The 18102-nt window shown below is 53.7% G+C and overlaps 1 protein-coding gene across 5 annotated transcripts in view; it reads right to left on the bottom strand.

Moving 5' to 3' along the window:
• ZFAT (zinc finger and AT-hook domain containing) overlaps positions 1-18102 on the bottom strand; it is a 277561-nt gene that overhangs the window by 117160 nt on the left and 142299 nt on the right. For all 5 annotated transcript variants that reach the window (XM_045812193.2, XM_045812190.2, XM_087864596.1 and 2 more), the window contains one exon: positions 1520-1708. In XM_045812193.2, the coding sequence (XP_045668149.2) occupies positions 1520-1708 (189 nt within the window). The remainder of the gene's footprint in view (positions 1-1519; positions 1709-18102) is intronic.

The raw sequence follows: 18102 nt of genomic DNA, 5'->3' as shown, positions 1-18102 counted from the left end.
TCCTGACTGGCACAGTTGGTTGAGCGTCTGACCCTTGCTTTTGGCTCAGGTCATGATCCCAGGGTCGTGAGATCGAGCCCCACGTCAGGCTCCCTGCTCTGTGGGGTCTGCTTGAGATTCGCTCTCCCCCTCTCTTGGCCCCTCCCACTTTCTCTCTCTAAAATAAATAAATAAATCTTTAAAAAAATAAAAAAACATCCTTCTGGGGTAATTTTCAGTTGATCTATTTAAAAAAACAAAGACAGGGACATACATACACATGTTATACCTCCCAGGTTTTCTACAGGACCACCTGCGTCCCACTCAGAGTAAATGGAAAAGGGCATCAGCTGTGAACAGGAATCGAAGCTGCCAGGTGTCCAGGCCCACATATGACATGACCTTACCATCGGTGGGCGCCTGTTTCCACCCTAGCAAATGAAGGGTGTGGAATGGAAAACCTCAAAGGTCCCTTAGCTTGTGCACTTCTAGGATGCAAAATGATCAAAGACCCTGTACAGCAGTGGACACGAGCGCACACATGTGCATCAAAGAAAAGGCTCCAATCTACCCCATCTCTAGAATAGCAGAGGAACCAATTACGCATTTACCCCCACTTACAGAAATCTCAAAGGATTACCATCAATTTTAAAGAAATTACCATAGGAACCTCTAGAGACGGCGGAGAAGAGGAGCCGCTCCCTCTCCGAGGTTTTGCTTCCCAGGTCGATACACTCTGAAGTAGGCTGGGGCAGACGAAGCAACTTTCCAGAAAGTTCTTCTAGCCACCTGTTTTTACAAGCCTTATTTCCTACCAACCATCCTACTCCGCGCTGAGGTATAAAGAGGCACTTGTCCAGCATTTCCACTTTAAATAAGGAGTGACCACTCTTACCACTGAAAAGAGCTGCTGCTCTTAAAATCCTACACTCGATTTTTAAATATTATTTGACAACTATCACCCCAAGTGAATAGGAAAAAAAACATTATAATACTTTGGAACCTGCTATCATAAACTGCTTTTTGTCTAAAGTATCCCTTCCTGAAAGACCTTTTTTAAAAAAGGTAGTATAATATCTCCACTCTATTTTATGTGAAAGGAAAGGGAGACCGAAATCGGATTATAAAATACACAACGAGCCCACTAAAAATGGGCAGAGGGACCGTGAAAGCGCGGGTTCTGGGGAGCAGATGCATCCGTCTCGTCTGAGCGGGGCTGTCTCCCATGGGGGCCCCATCACTGAGGACGGAAAGGGGAGGGCACTCCCCAGACAGGGGCTGGGCCAGGGGAGCAGAGGAAGAAACGTGCTGATCGGGCCTCTGGCAGCAACAGCAGCACCCCCCCCCAACCTCTCCTCTAGACGCTATCCACGACAGTCCTGCAGGAACCGGCACTTCCGTGGAGCCACAGAAATGGGTAACCAGAGGGAGACCCCATCAGGGAGCCAGCTTCCCAGGACTACAGGGTCCAAGCTGTCAGGCTGTCCAGTACGGACATGCCAAAAGATGCGTTTTGCCCCTTCCTGCTTGCTGTGGTCACCTGGAATAGCTTCGTGGGCCGTTAAAACCACACTTATGATGGGTTTCTTCACTCCAGAAATCTGCCCGGCCTCCTTTCCTGAGGGGATCTTCTGGACTTTCTCTGTCCTCTGTGTCCGCGGCCTCCTCGGGGTCTTTTCTCGATCGTCTTCCTTGTACTTCCTTTCCAGTTCAAGGTCAGATTCATCACCTACAGAGCAAATAATACCCAGATGTATAAAATATCCTTTTGTATCAGTGACAGAATTGGAGACTGCACATAACCTTTTTATGGGATAGTAAAAGAAATATATGTGTGTGATATACACATGCTGGTCCTCACTGCTGTGTGGACCTGTCTCTCACTTCAGGCATTGTCTTTGGTTCTCTGGGCTCTCATCTGATTCAGCAAATACTCCCTACACCACTGCCACGGGCCACCATCGAGGCACTGGGGATCCCGTGCTGATACAGCAGGCATAACTCTTCACCTTGTTCTCACGAAGCCTACCAGACCTCAGAGTTACTAAAGAAGATATGATCTCCAAGACTTACAGGCAAGGAAGAATCATTCAAGCTACAACTACTAGCTACCTTCTATGGTGGATAGAAAGGCCGATAGGGCCCTCAAAAGCCCTGCAGTCTGGTGGGAGAGACGGGTGCAAGAAGGTGCGGGCAAGGACAACCAGCTGTGGCCAACTGAAACGAGGAGCGACGGTAGAATCCAAAACCATCGGCTCTGCCTAGTGTTTTAGCTACAGTTTCAAGGAGACGCAGGGAGGTAGAAATAAAACCAGTGGAGGGAGTAACAGCTAGGTCCTAGAGGGCCTGAGGTCCATGAGAGTCTGGGGCCCTCCATCCCTGACGGCAGCGCTCACAGAGACCAGGCTAGGAGTGTGGATGGGCGAAACCGCCAGATGGGGCTCCAGTGACAGAGCACAGGCCCCAGTGCCAGCCAGGGCCGCCCTGTCGGGGCTGAGGGCAAAGTCACCAGATTCCCTGACTGTTCAAAGGGAGATGGGAAATCCAGTTTTACATGAAATCTTCTGATTTTTCAAGGTTGACAGTAATAAAAAAAAAAAACTTAAAGCAATGGGAGGGCCAAGCACAACATGTCTGAGGCTGCACTTGACCCACAGCCCTCCCCTGCTGCCGTGGAAGGAACATTTTATGTGGGGGAAGAGCTACCCTGCATCCGTGCTTCAAACCCATGCCACCACTGGGGACGAGGAGCTGAATGGGTTCAAAAGACATTTCAACACACGAAAGAATGGATGTGTCAGCCTCAGAAGGAGCAACAGCTAACCCCGCACAGCTAGACTTGGCAGTAGCCCGAGGGCTAAGAAACACTTCGATACGAAGTGAAGAATAAAAATACAAGCCATCTCTTGAAGGCAGGCTGTTCCAGATTCCGAAGGAAACACAGGGGAGGAAGGGGAAAGACATCTTCTGTCTTAGAATCACAACCACAAACGTGCAATAACCTGCCCAAGAATCACCTCTGGAACGTCATGACAAGCAGAAGGAACCATTCCACACAGCCTGTTAGCAGAGATGAGCGGAGGGTGGGGCCCTGGTTGTGGGACAGGCACATGGGCGGACGGACGGGGGGGCTCGGAAAGCACTGGCAAGAGGTGGGGGACACGTCACGCAGGTGAAGTTGGAACCACGCAGCAATAAGGCAGAAGCTGGAGAAGACCGGAGAAACCAAAGGGAGACGGCCTGGGGCAACTCGGTAAGCCTGTGCTTATCACGATTCAGGTCTGCCTACAGCCAGACCCGCACGTCAACGTACCAACGAACGTGTGGAGGGACAAGGTAACATGAAGAAGCACAAGTTCTCGGGGAGGCCTGCTTGTAGAAGGAAGGCTGTCTCAAGATGAGGATAGGAAAACACGTGGCTAATGGGGCGGACTGATCAAAACATACACTAATGTTCTGTGTTCTACAGATGACGTCTTTTGGTGCTTGTCCCCATAATGCAGGTGTGCCCGGAACATGTGTAGACCTGGTGGAAACAGTCTTAGGGAATTTAATTGCCTGGAAAGGGTCCTTAGTCACGTAATTAGTGTGAGCACGAAACACATTAACATTGAATTGAATAGAAAAATTAGCAGATGAGAGCATGAATCGGACGGACTGTGCATTACTAGTCCCCAAGGCCAAAGGGGAAAGTCAAGGACCATCACACAGGTCCATCCTTTGAGGAACACGACAAGCCCTGCAGAGCTAAAGAACAGGCAAAGCAAGCGACCAGCAAAGTCGCCACCAGGGCTCACATTTTGTGAGGCTGGATTTGCACCATGCCTGATGGGAATGTTTGATATCACCCTGCAGTGGCTATGTTAAAAACACCTCAAAAAGTCTACGAATTCCCTCAGTCACAGTGGTCCCTTACGGGGCCTGCATAACTGGGTGATACGCGTGCACAGGCAACTACAGTAGAACATACTGGGTGCCATGAAGACATAGAAACAACAGACCAAGGGATTTTTTTTTTTTTTTTTTTTTTTTGCTTTTAAAATGACGCTCCACTTTATAAAAGAACTCACCCAGGGATACAATTCACTATGTGGATGACACAGCAGGAACAGATATGCTCACATTAAAAAAAAAAACCCAAAAAACAAAAACCACCTCCCTGAGAATTTGAGCTTGCCATGAGCTGACCCCAGGGTTAACAGCATGAATCAACTAAAACACCAGGAGCATCCGCCCCGCGGTAGCCCGCATCATCAGAAGGGCTCTCATAGCCGTGCCCTGGACAAACTGGATCCTGACTCTGCTTTAGACACCGTATGTTAGGCAGGCGCTGCAGAGCGTGCTGTGGGGATGGTGGATGGGAGGAGAAAAAGGTGTGGAAGAACCTGAGTTGGCCTGAGGTGGAGAAGAGGAGGGTGCGTAAGAATCTTACGTCTCCGCCGCCAGACCCACTCCCAGTGCCCCTGCCTCTTCAAGAGTGGCGCCCCTCCGGCTGCAGGGACAGAGCACGCTGCCCCAGTCCCGGCGCCGCCCCACCCCGGCAGCTGGCCCACAGGACCTCAGTGCAGTGAATGGGGTCTGGTTGAAGGCAGCCACGGGGCTTCTGGGAGAAGTGTTCCTCCCTAAGAAGAAAGAAATGTCCTTCTTCTCCAACCAGACATTACCATGTCCACTATCCGGAACTGAGACAAACACCCAGAAACCACAAGAGATCAAGCAAAAGACAAGTCAATGCCGTGAAGGTCCTGAAGGGAAGGACGGACCCCACGATCCTGATGGCAGCTGTGCCACTGAGCCCATCGGAAACCACTAGCCCTCAGAGACCTCGTGACCCGAAAGAACGGCCACCTCATCCTCAAACACATCTGCAGTTGGTGCCTCTGCTGAAGGTTATCTCGACTAACACACACTCCAAACCAATCTCCACCCTGGCCTAAGAGTGAATCGTTTCAAAATTCCAACATGTCCCTGTCCCTGCCCCCTGAACCCTTCAATGGCTTCCCTCCCGTCTCCATTAAGAGAAAGTACTAGATAAAGCACTCTGGGATTTGCGGTAAATCCTCCCTCCCAGGACCACTGAACCATCAAGGCCACGCCTCCCATGCACCTGCCCACCGGTACTCATCTGCTCACCCCCTGGGGCTAGAATGACACTGCATGACAAGCTGACTAAATACCCAGGATGTTTACTGTCTCTGGACCTTGCACACAACATCCTCACCCCACGACCCTGGCCTGTCCAAATAACAAACAAGGACACACAGATTTATGCACGCACATGCACGTACCAGTGTATCACCACATCAATGGCTGGACTCCCCACACTGCTTTGCAATTTTCTATTCAGACACCTCACTGTGCTGTGATCTCCTGGAGGGTGGGTCCACGTCTTCCTGTTATTTTACAAGCCTAGTGCAGGCCTGGAGCAGAGAAAGGGACTGCCCTAGGTGACAAGACCTGCTCTGCTGTGCTCAGAGAAGCCCAGCTGGAACCAACGGTACAAGTCACAACAGGTTTCAGCCAGAGAAAGAAATTTCCAGCAGTGAGAGGTGTCCAAGGAGGGAAGGGTAGTTTTCAGTGATGCATTTCCAAGGACAGTTTTCAAGGAACCTTCAGATCCTGTTTGTGATGCTGTGGGGAAGACTGTACCACCTGGGAAGTCAGACTAGGCAACCCTGGCCTCTCGGAACTCCGGGCTGACTCACAGGGAGATGGAGCCTCACGTGGAGCACGGCCATGGAAAGAAGGGGGCAGCGGGAAAGAGGGCAGAGGAATGAGCAAGAGGGGACAATAGGAGAAAAATCGGAGTAGGGCAGGGGGCGACAGAACACTCTGCACCTCCCTCCCTCCTGGATGGGCACCAGAGTCCAGTTTGTGCTTTGTGCAGGTTCTGATACCCCCACAGAAGCACCAGTGGGGCTCTGGCTGTGCCCCCTGGCCCAAGTCCGACTCTGGCAGCAGCTCCAGAGGACAGCTCACACTTACCTTGTCCTCCAGCATCCCACCTCCGCTGCACAGGGTGCCCTTCGGGGTCCCAGCTGAGCCCGGAAGTGAAGACGGCTCAATATGATGGGGGGCAAGCCTCAACCAATAAGGGAAGGGAGCCAGCTCATAACCGCTCTGGGCTCCTGACTTGGGTGGACAATTCTGGGAGCCATTCTGAAGCTTCCAGATCCTGGAAGAGTCGAACCTCTGCTGACTGCGGCAGTGAGCCCACTAACAAACCGTCGGCTCTCCTCCCTCCCTGTCTCACCTCCCCACGCCCTGGCTGCCGCCTCCTGGGATCACCATCCCCATAACCTGTCTACAGCTGCGCTACAGCCAGGCAAACAGATGCTAAGACACCCTCCACTGAAGACCACCCCAAATACACATGTCCCCTCAATTCTCCGTGGCCTCATGCGACGTGGAGCCACAGCCCATGGAGCTACATTCCATTCTCGAGAGCTTCCAAGGTCTCTGTGCGAAGTTTTCCCACTGATTCAGGCACCGCATGGCGAGCACTGTCCTCAGCAGCCTTGGAAACGATTCTTGGAGATTGTGTGATGCGCTCCCTTCAGCAATGCAGCACCATGGACAGAAAACAAAGTTCCCACGGGAAAAGCAGCATGTGTGTTCGGGGAGTAGCAAAGAATTCCAGATAAAACACCAAGCATGAGAGACGTGAGCCTCCCTGTATCCTCACGGGACCCAGCTCTACTCCTCAAAGATGTCTTTTCTTTACGGAAAGGCCTCGTGGGCTCAGCTGGGAGGTCCCGCTGGTGCACGCTTTCCCGAGAGCTTGCTAATTCCACCGCCTGCCTGACAGTTTTCCAGAAGCTCTGCAGATACTCACCTGCTTCCTCTGAGTTACTGACTTTTTAAAACTTCCACCTCATCCCAGCTAATGCCTACATTCCTCCTGGTTTCTTTTTCTGTCCGAAATCCAATAGCTCCAGGATGGGTGCTGGTGTGTGCCCTGCACACGGCTGCTGGCGAGTCACGCAGCAAAGGGCCCGTTGGAGGACACAGGATGAAGGTGGTGAGGGCACCCTGCACCCCAGAGTCAGGGGTCCCAGGCTGGACTCCACTCGACCATGTCCAGCGGGACTTTGGAAAACTGCTTAACTTCCATAAAATCCCTCAGAAAAAATAAAATAATGACACAGACCACCCCACCAAGGATTGCTTTGAGGACAAAATGACACGGTTCACATGCAAATTCCAACACACATTAAACACCCATCGCTCCACCCTGTCCTGGGAACACCTGGGACACTACACCATGCCCTCAAGACCACTCTCATCCACTTGCCCTCACAGTCCACTCTGACGGGCACGGTCTGAGTCAGCTGTGGCAGCTCTAACAAAAACACCACAGCCCGGGGGGCTCGCAAACAACAGAAGTCTGTTCCTCATGGCTCTGGAGGCTGGAAGTCCAGGAGACTTGGTGCCTGCTGAGAGCCAGCTTCCTGGTTCTTGGTGCCTTCTTGTGTGTCCTCACGTGGAGGAAGAGGTGAGGAGGTTCCTGGGGCCTCCCTGATGAGGACACTAACCCCGTTCATGAGGGCTCTGCCCTCAAGACCCAATCATCTCCCAAACGCCCCACCTTTTGATACCATCATCTTCGGGGATTAGGATTTCAGCACAGGAATGTGGCCTGGGGGACACACACATTCAGACCACAGCAGGCTCCTGCAGAAGAAATAAAGTTGGTAGCCAGAGGCAGTCTTGGGGCACAAGCTTCCCCGCCCCTGCCCCTCGGCATCTGCTGGTTCATCCTTCTATACACAGAGAGCAGCACGCAAAGAACAGCAACGGCAAAAAAAGTCTGGGGGCCACCGCAGAGTCAGTGATCCTAAAGCCCGAGGGGCAGACGGGTGTTAGAGAGTCACTAGGACAGCTGCCTGTCCTCAGGCTGTTACCACCCCAACAGCTCGAAGGAAAGCTGTCTACATGGGCAACCAGTCAGGGCACACAGACCCCTCAGTATTACCCACAGACGGCTTCACGGAGACCTGCTGAGCAGCAGTCTGTCCCGGACACACGTGAGAGCCCTGTGAGCTCTGATTTATTAAGTAAATTGTAGACAGTCTCAACCATGACTACATGCACAAATCCACTGCCACGAGCCTTCCAAGAAACACAAGGTGAAGGGCATTTTGCAGACAGTCACACTTCTGGGTGACCAGACCAGCCGTTCTTCACCTCGGGCAAAGGTGACAACAGAAGAGGGGCACGGCCTGAGGCACATCTGAGCGTCTCCCCGCCTCCTCCCCAGGCCGCCTGCTGCTCAAGTCTCCTTCCACTCCAGTCTCCTCCCTGGTGCTTCTGGACGTGACGTGTGCGGCCATGCTGCAGCATGGAGAGCGGGGGTCTGGTTTCCGGTCTGTGGCGGTAATAATCGGCCCTGACCTCCTAAGGAACCTCCCCTGACAAGTCCTGGCCTGGCCCTCCACCCACGTTTACCACCCAAACTCTCCCACGACTGTCCGTCCTCGGGGCACGCTCGCTCCAGACCCCACACTGCTAGAACCCGAGGCCAATTAAAGCACCAGGCGCTGCAGACACGATCACTTTTATCTTCAGGACTGTACGTGATTGTGACGCGCAAGGGCTTAGGCGGCTGTGGGTCTGACTTCAAAGCCTGTCTCTTCAGTTTGCCTGCCTGCTTGCCAGTCACCCTCTCCTCACCCTGGTTAAGTATTCATGTCAAGCACTGCTCTTCTGAAAACAGAATTTCTATCTATAATAGTAAGTTCAACAATAATTTTCTACCACTTAATAAAACATTCTCTTTGTAAACTGACTTCTCGCTCTCCTCTTATTTCCAGAACTTCTCCGTGTCCATCCTTCTTAAACCAAACACCATTTCTGCACAAAAGAAATAAATATTTCCTTGGAATTGTCAAAGGACTACAGGATGTAGTTGTTCTTCACCAGCTGTGGTTCATTCAATAGGCCCTTCTGGAGTACCAGGCTCTGTCCTAGGCACTGGGGACACTGTGTGTACGAAACAGAGAAAGAGCCCTGCCTCCTGGATTTTACACGCTAGTAGGGGCATTCGATATCTTTAAAACATGATAAATAGGTAAATTACATAGTATGTCAGAAGGTAACTGGGCACTTGGAAGCTGGGCAGGTCCAAATGTTCAATGTGGAATCCAGCACTCTACTTCTGATCTAACAAACACAACTCACACACCCATTTCCTACTGATGAGGACAGTCCCTGTGACGTGGCTTATTTATTTACTTGTTGGCTTGGTTGTGTCTGTTTCCCAGTGATGTGAGTGCAGTGAAGCATGGCAGGATTTAGCCCATTTTGCAGGACGCCTAGGGACGCCATAAAGGTCTCACACTTCACCAAGCGGGAAAGTCAGCCATTCATTAAACAGAGAACGAGTGACAGCCCCTTGGGTGCCTGGCCCTGTGCCAGGCTGTGGGGACCCAGAGAAGAGTGAGGCCCGTCCCTGCCCCCAGAGAGCCCCAAAGCTCACCCATGGACGACCGCCCTTACCATGCTACATACGTCACCCCCACCTCGGTCCTCAGGCCCTTATGAAGTTGCTTTGTTCCTAAGCCCATCACAAAGATAAGGCTCTGAGGGGGAGAGGCAACAGGACCGAGAGACCCTCCGCCAGCAGGTGGCAGACCCAACATCACACCTGAGTCAGTCTGCATCAGAGCGAGGGCTTCCTACTGCCCTCTCCTGCCTCTGACGGGCGCAGGAAGGGAGTTTACTCTAGTACATGGACAGGAACCAACGGAACAGCCGGGCTCCATGGTGGAGCCTCATATCATCTTAAGTGGCCGAGAGGACAGATGGGCCAGGCCAGTGGGCCAGGAAGTGATCGCATGCCCATCCCTCTGCTCTGTCCCTGGGGAAAGGTGCTCGGCTGACAGGCACTCACGTACCTCGGCACACAAACACTGCCCTTAAACAACCTCTTTCCTCCTAGCCCACTTCCCTCTAACGGGGGCCAGGCCCGTCTGCGCAGAAGGCCAAGGGGGGCCACAAAGGCCGGCACTGCTCAGTGCACCCTCAGTCAAGCCCCTGTAGGCAGCAAGAAGCCATTTGCTCCCGATCACATCCCACAGCCCCCGCCCACCTGCCACACTAGGACCCAGGAGCGACAGAGCCACACCAGCCTCCCACACCCGGGGAAAGCATTTAAAATCCCGCCATGGCTGCTGGGGGGCACACCCAGCGCTCCCACTCTGCAGCCACGCTCCCTGCTGGGAAGAGGCAATTCTCAGAAAGGGAAGAAAACTACAGTTTCTGTTCTGTTCACACGGGGAAAGGCCTATGTCTTTCCCGCACCAAGACAGACGAAGGCCTCTGGCAATACACACGGAGAGCTAAAAGTGACTCTTTGGTGACGGCAGGATGCTGACACCAGGCTGACACTGATGGGCACTTTGGGATAATTTACTCACCCTTGTTTCAGAGAATGCCCACTCGATCCCCTGGGCCTACACAGGGTACCCGAAGAGGAGTGGCCAGCTACCAGCATCTTTTAACGAATAGCATCCAGTGTGGAAAATGAAGCCACTGGTGGGGGCTGGGAAAAGGGAGTGCCCGGGTCACCCCTCAAGGCTTCTACACGCTCTTTTTAAGGGGAACCATCATCAAAATATCCTGCTTTGTGTATAGATATTAATTACACAATTAATTTTAAGGTAGTATTTTGTCTTCAACTTGTACGAGAAGTCTAAAATATCTCCACTGAGCTCTAGAAACGGCTCTTGATCCAACAGAAAACAGGACGTGATTTTGGTGAGACGGACAGCTGAAATGCGCCTGAGGTGCTTGACTGGACTGGACGCCATCAGACCCCAGTGGGTCTCGACGGCCTGCTCCTGGGGAGGCCCGCCAGGCCACGGGAGGGAAGAATAGCATCAGTCCCGTCCGCAGCACTGGCATTCACACGGAAGCAGTGACAGTGCTCTGTGTGTGTCTGGTACGGTTCCTCTGGTCAACGATCACGAGAGACCGAGAAACTGCACCACCACGCTAATACCACTTGCTCTTCCGCGCGATACTCTACGACCGGCAAAGCACCTTCCCGAGCGTTACCCAACACGGGTAACTCCACTATCATGGGTCCCGTGTGCCCTTCCCACCAATCTCTTTATGTTTCACTTTCTGCCCCAAGGCTCTAATAAACATGCTCTTGCAGAACGCCAGGCCCTCAGCAGAGGGGCCCTCGTCCATCCACTTCACACCACGTTGCATCACTGAATCCCACTGTGATCCCTGCTGCTTTCAGATGGTGCTTTTCCAATGTTTTTAGCAGCAGGATGCTTTTCAAGTGAATTATTTAAGCAATGTCAATATAAACCATCGATAAAGGGGCGTGACTTCCCTGGTTCAAGGGGGTGGGGACCCCTTTACCACCTCCCACACCGTCCCCGACCCGTCCATCCTGAGCCGCAAGCACCTCTGAAGGGCCCTGAAAGCAGCTTGAACACCAGCGGATGACGGTGCCCGGGGAGGACCTGGGTCAAACACCATTCCCACCACCGTCATCGCTCTGAGTGGCCCCGGCAGCAGGCAGGGCGCGTGAGCTACAACTGCGTTTCGGCGGGATCGGCCGGGAGCTCTCGAAGAGTACAGGCACTGCGGGGTTCGAGCAAGGGAAAGGCGGCACGGGGAAGCACGCATGGCTGTCCCTCGGGACGCGTGTGCTACCGTGGGGCTGATGCCCACCTCGGGTCTGGGGCTGGCATTCCGGTTCCTTGTGCTTCCGCCCGCTGCGTGCTAGTGCAAGAGAGCTGTGGGGGCACCGGCCTCACCCACCCCCTGGCCCCGTGCTTTCTGCCGAGTCACCAACATTCTGGGAACCGTAACTTTTAATTTCTTGCCGTCTGTGCATATCGCTCTTCAAGCCCAGCACATTAACATAATTCTTTGTATTTCATTTCCTTTCGAAAAGACGGTGTTTAAAAGAGCAATGGCACAGCACAGAGTGGAACGCGGGGCCTCATGCAGAAGCAGATGTTCACAGAGGGCATGTACGCCCACAGGGCTGAGGCCCCCCCACATCTACAAAGGGGCCTGGTGCTTGAATATGCAGGGAGGTGCTCTGACTACAAAACCAGAGGCCGGGTGGCTTCAGGAGCAGAGACCAAACATTTGTTCCATTTTAAGGGTAATGAGCAAAAATCCAGTGCCCTCAGTGTTCTAGCAAGTTCCTATTTGCCCAAGACCCCCACTCCATCCTTCACCCAGCTGCCTGTGAGGGTCCCAGAGGAACTCCCCTGCCCTCACTTGCCCCTGGGTGTGGCCCCTGGAGGCACAGGAGATGGGGTGGGGGGCGGTCCCTCCCCAGGCTCCCTCCCTGCTGGCTCCTCTGAGGTTGCTTCATCCTCTACCCCGGGCTGGCCCTTGGAGCTCTGGGGACCACTCTCCCCACTGCCTTTATACCCAGGGTATTAACAACACCTCACGCCCCCGCTGTCCACAGTTTCTCACAAGACCTAAGCCTTTAATACAGGATCCCTTTATTAAGCCCTCAAGTTGCCAATTCAAGCAGGCCATCCTCTTCCTGCCCACATCCACGATCCTTTCAGTCACCCCAGATGGCTCCTCTTTCCAACCCCCGTCTCACCTGCAGGTCAGCACCAGCCACATCCCAAGCCCCAAGACAAACGGCCTCTATCCAGCTTCCTCTCATGTCATCTCCCCCGACTTGCCGTCGCTGACTGTCCTCCTCCCGCCTACTGGCAGCATCCTGCTCTCCCGTGCCTCCAGACACTCAGCAAGGGGGGCCTCAGGAACCTCCGCCCGTGGATGCCCCACCCACTGTGCCCTCATCTGCAGACGGCCCCAAGGCTAGGGCTCCCGTCCAGCCCTCCTGCCGGCTCCACACCAGGTACATAACATCCCTTTGGACGCCCAGAGTCCACCAGACTCCACACACGACCAGAAGTAACAAGTCCTCTCCTCCCCAAACCTGCTTCTCCCTTGGGTTCTCAAGACTGGCAGGGCCATCCTCCACCCTAGCACCCCAAGTCAAAACCAAGGCCACCTCCCACTCGCTCCCTCTTGCTTCCCACCCACTCCAAGTCTGCCCAGGCCCTGGCAATCATACTTCCACCAGAGCTCTCCAACATGCCCGCTTCTTTCCACTCCCAAGGCCACTGCTGAATTTGGACCCTCAACAAGACCACTGCACCAGCCCCCCCGCACCATGCCCCACTGACCACATGTGGCGGGGGGGGGGGGGGGACTCCTCTGAGCCTTAAGGAATGCTGCTGCCTCTGCCAGTGCTGGCACTCCCTTCCCCATCTCCTCTTCCCCTCCCCTCACCTCCACTCCCACCCCCACTCCTCGGAAGACAAGGCCCACACAGCCTTCAACCTCAGCCCAAGCCCTCCCTGACCACCACCGTGCCCCCCCAGGCTGCTTCCGCAGCAACTTCTCTGAGCTCCCTTCAGACCCTGTTATGACCTCCATAGGTGCTCCTCGCGCTCACCTCAAAGTGCTGGTATCATGTTCTGCCTGGACCGTGAAGCTCTGAGCAACTCTGCTGCACGAAGTGGTTTACCTGCCATTACGTCGCCGGCAGCAAACACGTGCCTGGTACACAGACAGCACCCACTGACTCAGTGCTTCTCATGGATCATGAATGACCCACAGCAGAGGTTCCAAAATATTCCCATTTCTCTCAGCCCCTAACCACACACACCACACACACACCCTTAACTCTGATGAGCTTCTCTGACCTTACAGAGAAAAACTAAGCCCCTCGGACACAAGATCTCCTCATTCCCTGCTCACCATCCCCTCCTGTCCTAGAGGGGTTCCTTTGCGAGGGACGCTGTTCCGTTTTCCAACTCCACACGCTTAGCAGTGGGTGTGTGTCTGCATTTGTATCCCTGAGTTCCCCCAGGACTTCACAGAGTCCCCTACAGGTAGTAACACTCGAACCAGGCAGGCTGACTCGGCAAAGGGCAGGTGAAGAGTTAAGTGTACATGCAATCATACATTTGAAGAAATTAGCTCATACGCACTCATTTATAATTAACGCTGCACTAATATTCTCAAGTACCTATTCTAAATTGCCCAAGAACTAATTAAATCTCAGAACACCCCAGAGAGTAAAGTGTTATCAGCCACATTAATAAAAAGCTCAGAACAGTCGTCAGAACAGCAGACTGATAAGGGATTATATTCTGGGACTCTGGCACCAACTCTCTCCACACTGCTAAGACAGCAGTTTCTGGAACCAATTATTAGCCCATGATCATTCCATCGGACCTGCTGAATACGCATCACTCTGGCTTTTGCTCGTCCCCTCAGGCTCTCCCACATCTTCCCAGCTCTCTTGCTCTGAAGGAAAGCCAGGCAAGCACTACTTCCAACAGTGCCCCCACGGAATGACAGCCATGAAGAGAAGCACATGATGGGCATGAGGCCTTTGTTTTCTACGCGACCCCTGTTCTCGCTACGTGACCGCACCCGCAGGCTTGTGCCCCAACCATCATAAAGGAAATGCCTATTTCACCCTCCTCTCCACACATATAAATTGCCAAGTCATCCTCAGACATGGAGCTCAGGCCCCCTCCTCAGGAAGCCCTCCAGGATGTACCCCACAGACACAGGGTCCTCCCCTGCCCCCTCTGCATGGGTTTGGCCCTTCTGCCAATTTCTGTTATCTATTCACCTCCCTGTTTCCCTTTTCAGACACTCAGATACTCAAGGGAAGAGACTCATCTTACTCAACTCTGATCCCCAAAGTCTGACTTGGTACCCACCAACAGCACAAGCCCAGGAATCAGGAGAAAAAAAGAGAAGAGAATCTGCCTGCGGTGGGGATCTCAGCCCTCGGCTTTAGACGGCCTCCTTGGCAGCTCGGAAGCACCAGGCACAGCGGTAATTCTGGCTTTAAAAGCTTTGGGCCATGGGCCATGGGCCACCCATCCCAGTACTTCTTAGCAATCAGGGGTTTTCACAGAGCAGAGAGCACTCCTTTCCAAATGGGGGTCACAAGGCATGGGAGCTCCCTGTCTTGGGAAAAAGCACTCGTTAGAGTGAAAGCCCACTGTGCCACGGCCTCCATCACACCCTAGCAGGCCCTCCACGCCAGCACACAGCAGGCAGCCCACTGAACTGCAGACAGCAGACAGCAGCACTGGGCTGCCCCCTCTGCCTCCTGACATGGTAGGACAGACTTCCCCAACGCAGTCACTGACAGCCAGCACGGCCCCCGCTGGCCTCCAAGATGCTGAAGAAGGAAGTCTTCATTCAGAAGTCCTGCCATACAGTCCTGCTTCAGTGGGACCTTGTCAGTTCCGCGCCACCCCCCACCCACCGCCACTGCAAAAAAAGGCTCTGAGCGCCCCCGGTTACCCAAGAGACACAGCAAGTCAGAAGCAGAGACACCAGGGTGCACAGGGCCAGCTCCACTTCTGACTTCTGTGTCTCACACTGGGAGACTTCATCCCCAACAGGACTGGAGGTTTTAATTCAGGTGACTCTGGGCCAGGGCAGGGGTGCGAGTTGGAGGACCAGCATCCCAGAAGACAGCCTGATCCACATGACCAGGGCTTGAGCTCAGAAATCTAAGGATTCGGGTAATGGCCAGCTGGCCCGGGGCAACTTCCTTCACACGGCAGAGCCCCTCTCTGCATGCACGGTGAGATGGCAGCCCCACCCTGGCGTCCGGCGGGAGGATCTGAAGAGATACTCCGCTCCCTGGCAGCAGCTGGCACAGCTGGGCGGACAACAAGAGGACGTGTCAGCATCACCGTGGAGTCCAGCCGGGGCCAGTGAGCATCATGGTCCCGCTGACCTGGGTCTAGGATTCCGCAGACCCATGGAGTTCTGGACTAGCTTGCCTCTGGAAATTCTATGAGCACATCAACACACATTTGTAAAACTTAGCGGCCTGATTCCTCCCCATCTCTGGGGCCCCCTAGAGCGTGCCATGGGCTCCTGGCCATAGGCTCCTCATTTTTTTCCTTCCCTAAAGAACTCTGATCACATATCCTGTTACCATCCATCTGAACTTCATTTCAAATCAGAAGCTACTGGAGTAATGAAGGTCATGTGCAGGCATTTTCACTGGGCAGATATTTACCAGCTGCCTCCATGGTGAGGGACTGGCCCTGAAGAGGGAGAGCCGGCTGGCGGGCTCAGGGGGTGCAGGGGGCGCTCTAAGAAGAAAAAGCTGCCCGCACCAGAGGAGCCAGGAGACAAGGGGGCACAAGCGTGCAGAGTAGTGGCCCAGATGCAGCAGTCCAGTCTCAGGGCGGGGGCTGGGAGGCCACGGGAGGATGCTGAGTAGGAAAGCTGACAGGTCACCTTTGCATTTGACACCATGCTGGGGGCGGGGGGGCTAGGGGGCCAGTTGAGAAGCCGAGTGACCAATCCAAGGGCTGTGGCTAAAAGTGCCTGGGAGTGATGAGAAAGCTACACCTGGGGCAGGGAGGACGACTGGCGAGGAGACAAGGGGCCCCAGAAGGGCTCCAGGAGCAAAAGCTAGCAGAGCTCAGTGACTGTTCGTTTGGTCTGGGGTGAGATCCAAGGAGGAATTAAGGGTGACTCAGGTTTCTATTTCTGATGACTGAGAAGCACCAGCAAGTGAGAAGGAACTTTCATAGGCAACCATCCAATAGAGGTGGGAAAAGGGGGACAAAACCCAAAATGTAAAGAACACAGAGTCTGGAAATGAACACGAGCAGGTGTGGATGGCCAGAGAGCCAGCAACATGAGCCACGTCATCTCCCGCACACCACAGAGAAACGTACGGGGAAGTTAGAAAAACTAACCTTGAGTTTGCCGCCCATTAGACACTGCGTAGCCCTAGTTCCTGCTCTAGAGGATTCGCACATTTACTGCACTTCTGCTATGCCACGCGCTGGTCTGAACACGGGAAACAGAGCAGTGAAATGAGATACCCACCCAAAGTGCCTTACACAGTCTGTTTGTGCCGAATCCACAAAGGAGCAGAGTCTGGCTCTGGATTTTGGCAAAAAAAGGAGAGACATGAATGATTCTATGCCACGTGCAGGGCACCAGGCCCTGGGGACAAGATGGCATCCTGCCTGCTGAGCTATCAGCATGTGGGAAGACAAACCCACAAACCGTCAATCCTAACACGAGGAGACACGCGTGCGTGGGGTGAGTGGCCTGGGCTGCTGGGACGCAGAGGCCGAGGACAAGGACTCACACACTGAACCCACCTGCAAAAGGAATGAGGTCAGGAGCTGCAGGTGAGCGGGAATCTCTGGCACACGAGAGGCCTCTGCCATCCCAGAGAAAGGATGAGTGTGCAAAGTCAGAGGGATACGAGAGGGCCCAGGGGCTCAGAGGCTCCGGATGAGTGTGGCTATTCAGAGGACAGAGGGAAGCAGGTCTTTCTAGGCAGAGGGAACAACGTACAGGAGAGAAAGAGCACAGAGTCCTGGGGCCTTCGGAAGTCTGTCACAGAGTCACAGGTGGGCAACGGGGGAGGGGTACCGGCCAGGGGGGCAGCTGTCAGGTTTATACATGAACGACGTAGCAGGTTCGTGAGGAGCTCCGACTGTCTGCAAACAGGGGCAGGCGTGCTGGCCTGTCTCTGGGGGTGGGATGGAACCAGTCTGCGCTTCGGAGTGATGGCTCCAATGGTAGGGAGAGCCAGAGCGCACACACCCAGGGCGTGCGCAGAACAACCCACCGATATTTGGGAAGAAAACAGAATTCCTCTTTGCCTTTCTGACCCCATCCTTGTGAATTTTATATTTTAATGTATGTTTTACAATGTCTATAACATATTCTTACAGCAAATGTGTATTTGAGCCAAAATGCCTGAGCTCCCCTCCCAGGCCCACCAATGATTACTGTGTAACACTGGACGGGATGCTTGTCTCAGGTTCCTTTTTTTTTTTTTTTTTAAAGATTTTATTTATTTGTTTGACAGAGATAGAGGCAGCCAGCGAGAGAGGGAACACAGGCAGGGGGAGTGGGAGAGGAAAAAGCAGGCTCCCAGCGGAGGAGCCTGATGTGGGGCTCGATCCCAGACCACTGGGATCACACCGAGCCGAAGGCAGACGCTTAACGACTGAGCCACCCAGGCGCCCCTTGTCTCAGGTTCCTAATCTCTGAAATGGGGACAAAACCAGTAACTACCTCATGAGGTTTGTACGAAGAGGA

The sequence above is a fragment of the Ursus americanus genome, chromosome 9 (assembly GCF_024610735.1).
Source record: "Ursus americanus isolate L20-20 chromosome 9, mUrsAme1.1.p, whole genome shotgun sequence".
Lineage (NCBI taxonomy): Eukaryota > Metazoa > Chordata > Mammalia > Carnivora > Ursidae > Ursus > Ursus americanus.
The sequence above is the reverse complement of the archived record's forward strand: the minus strand, read 5'-3'. Positions and strand labels throughout refer to the sequence as shown.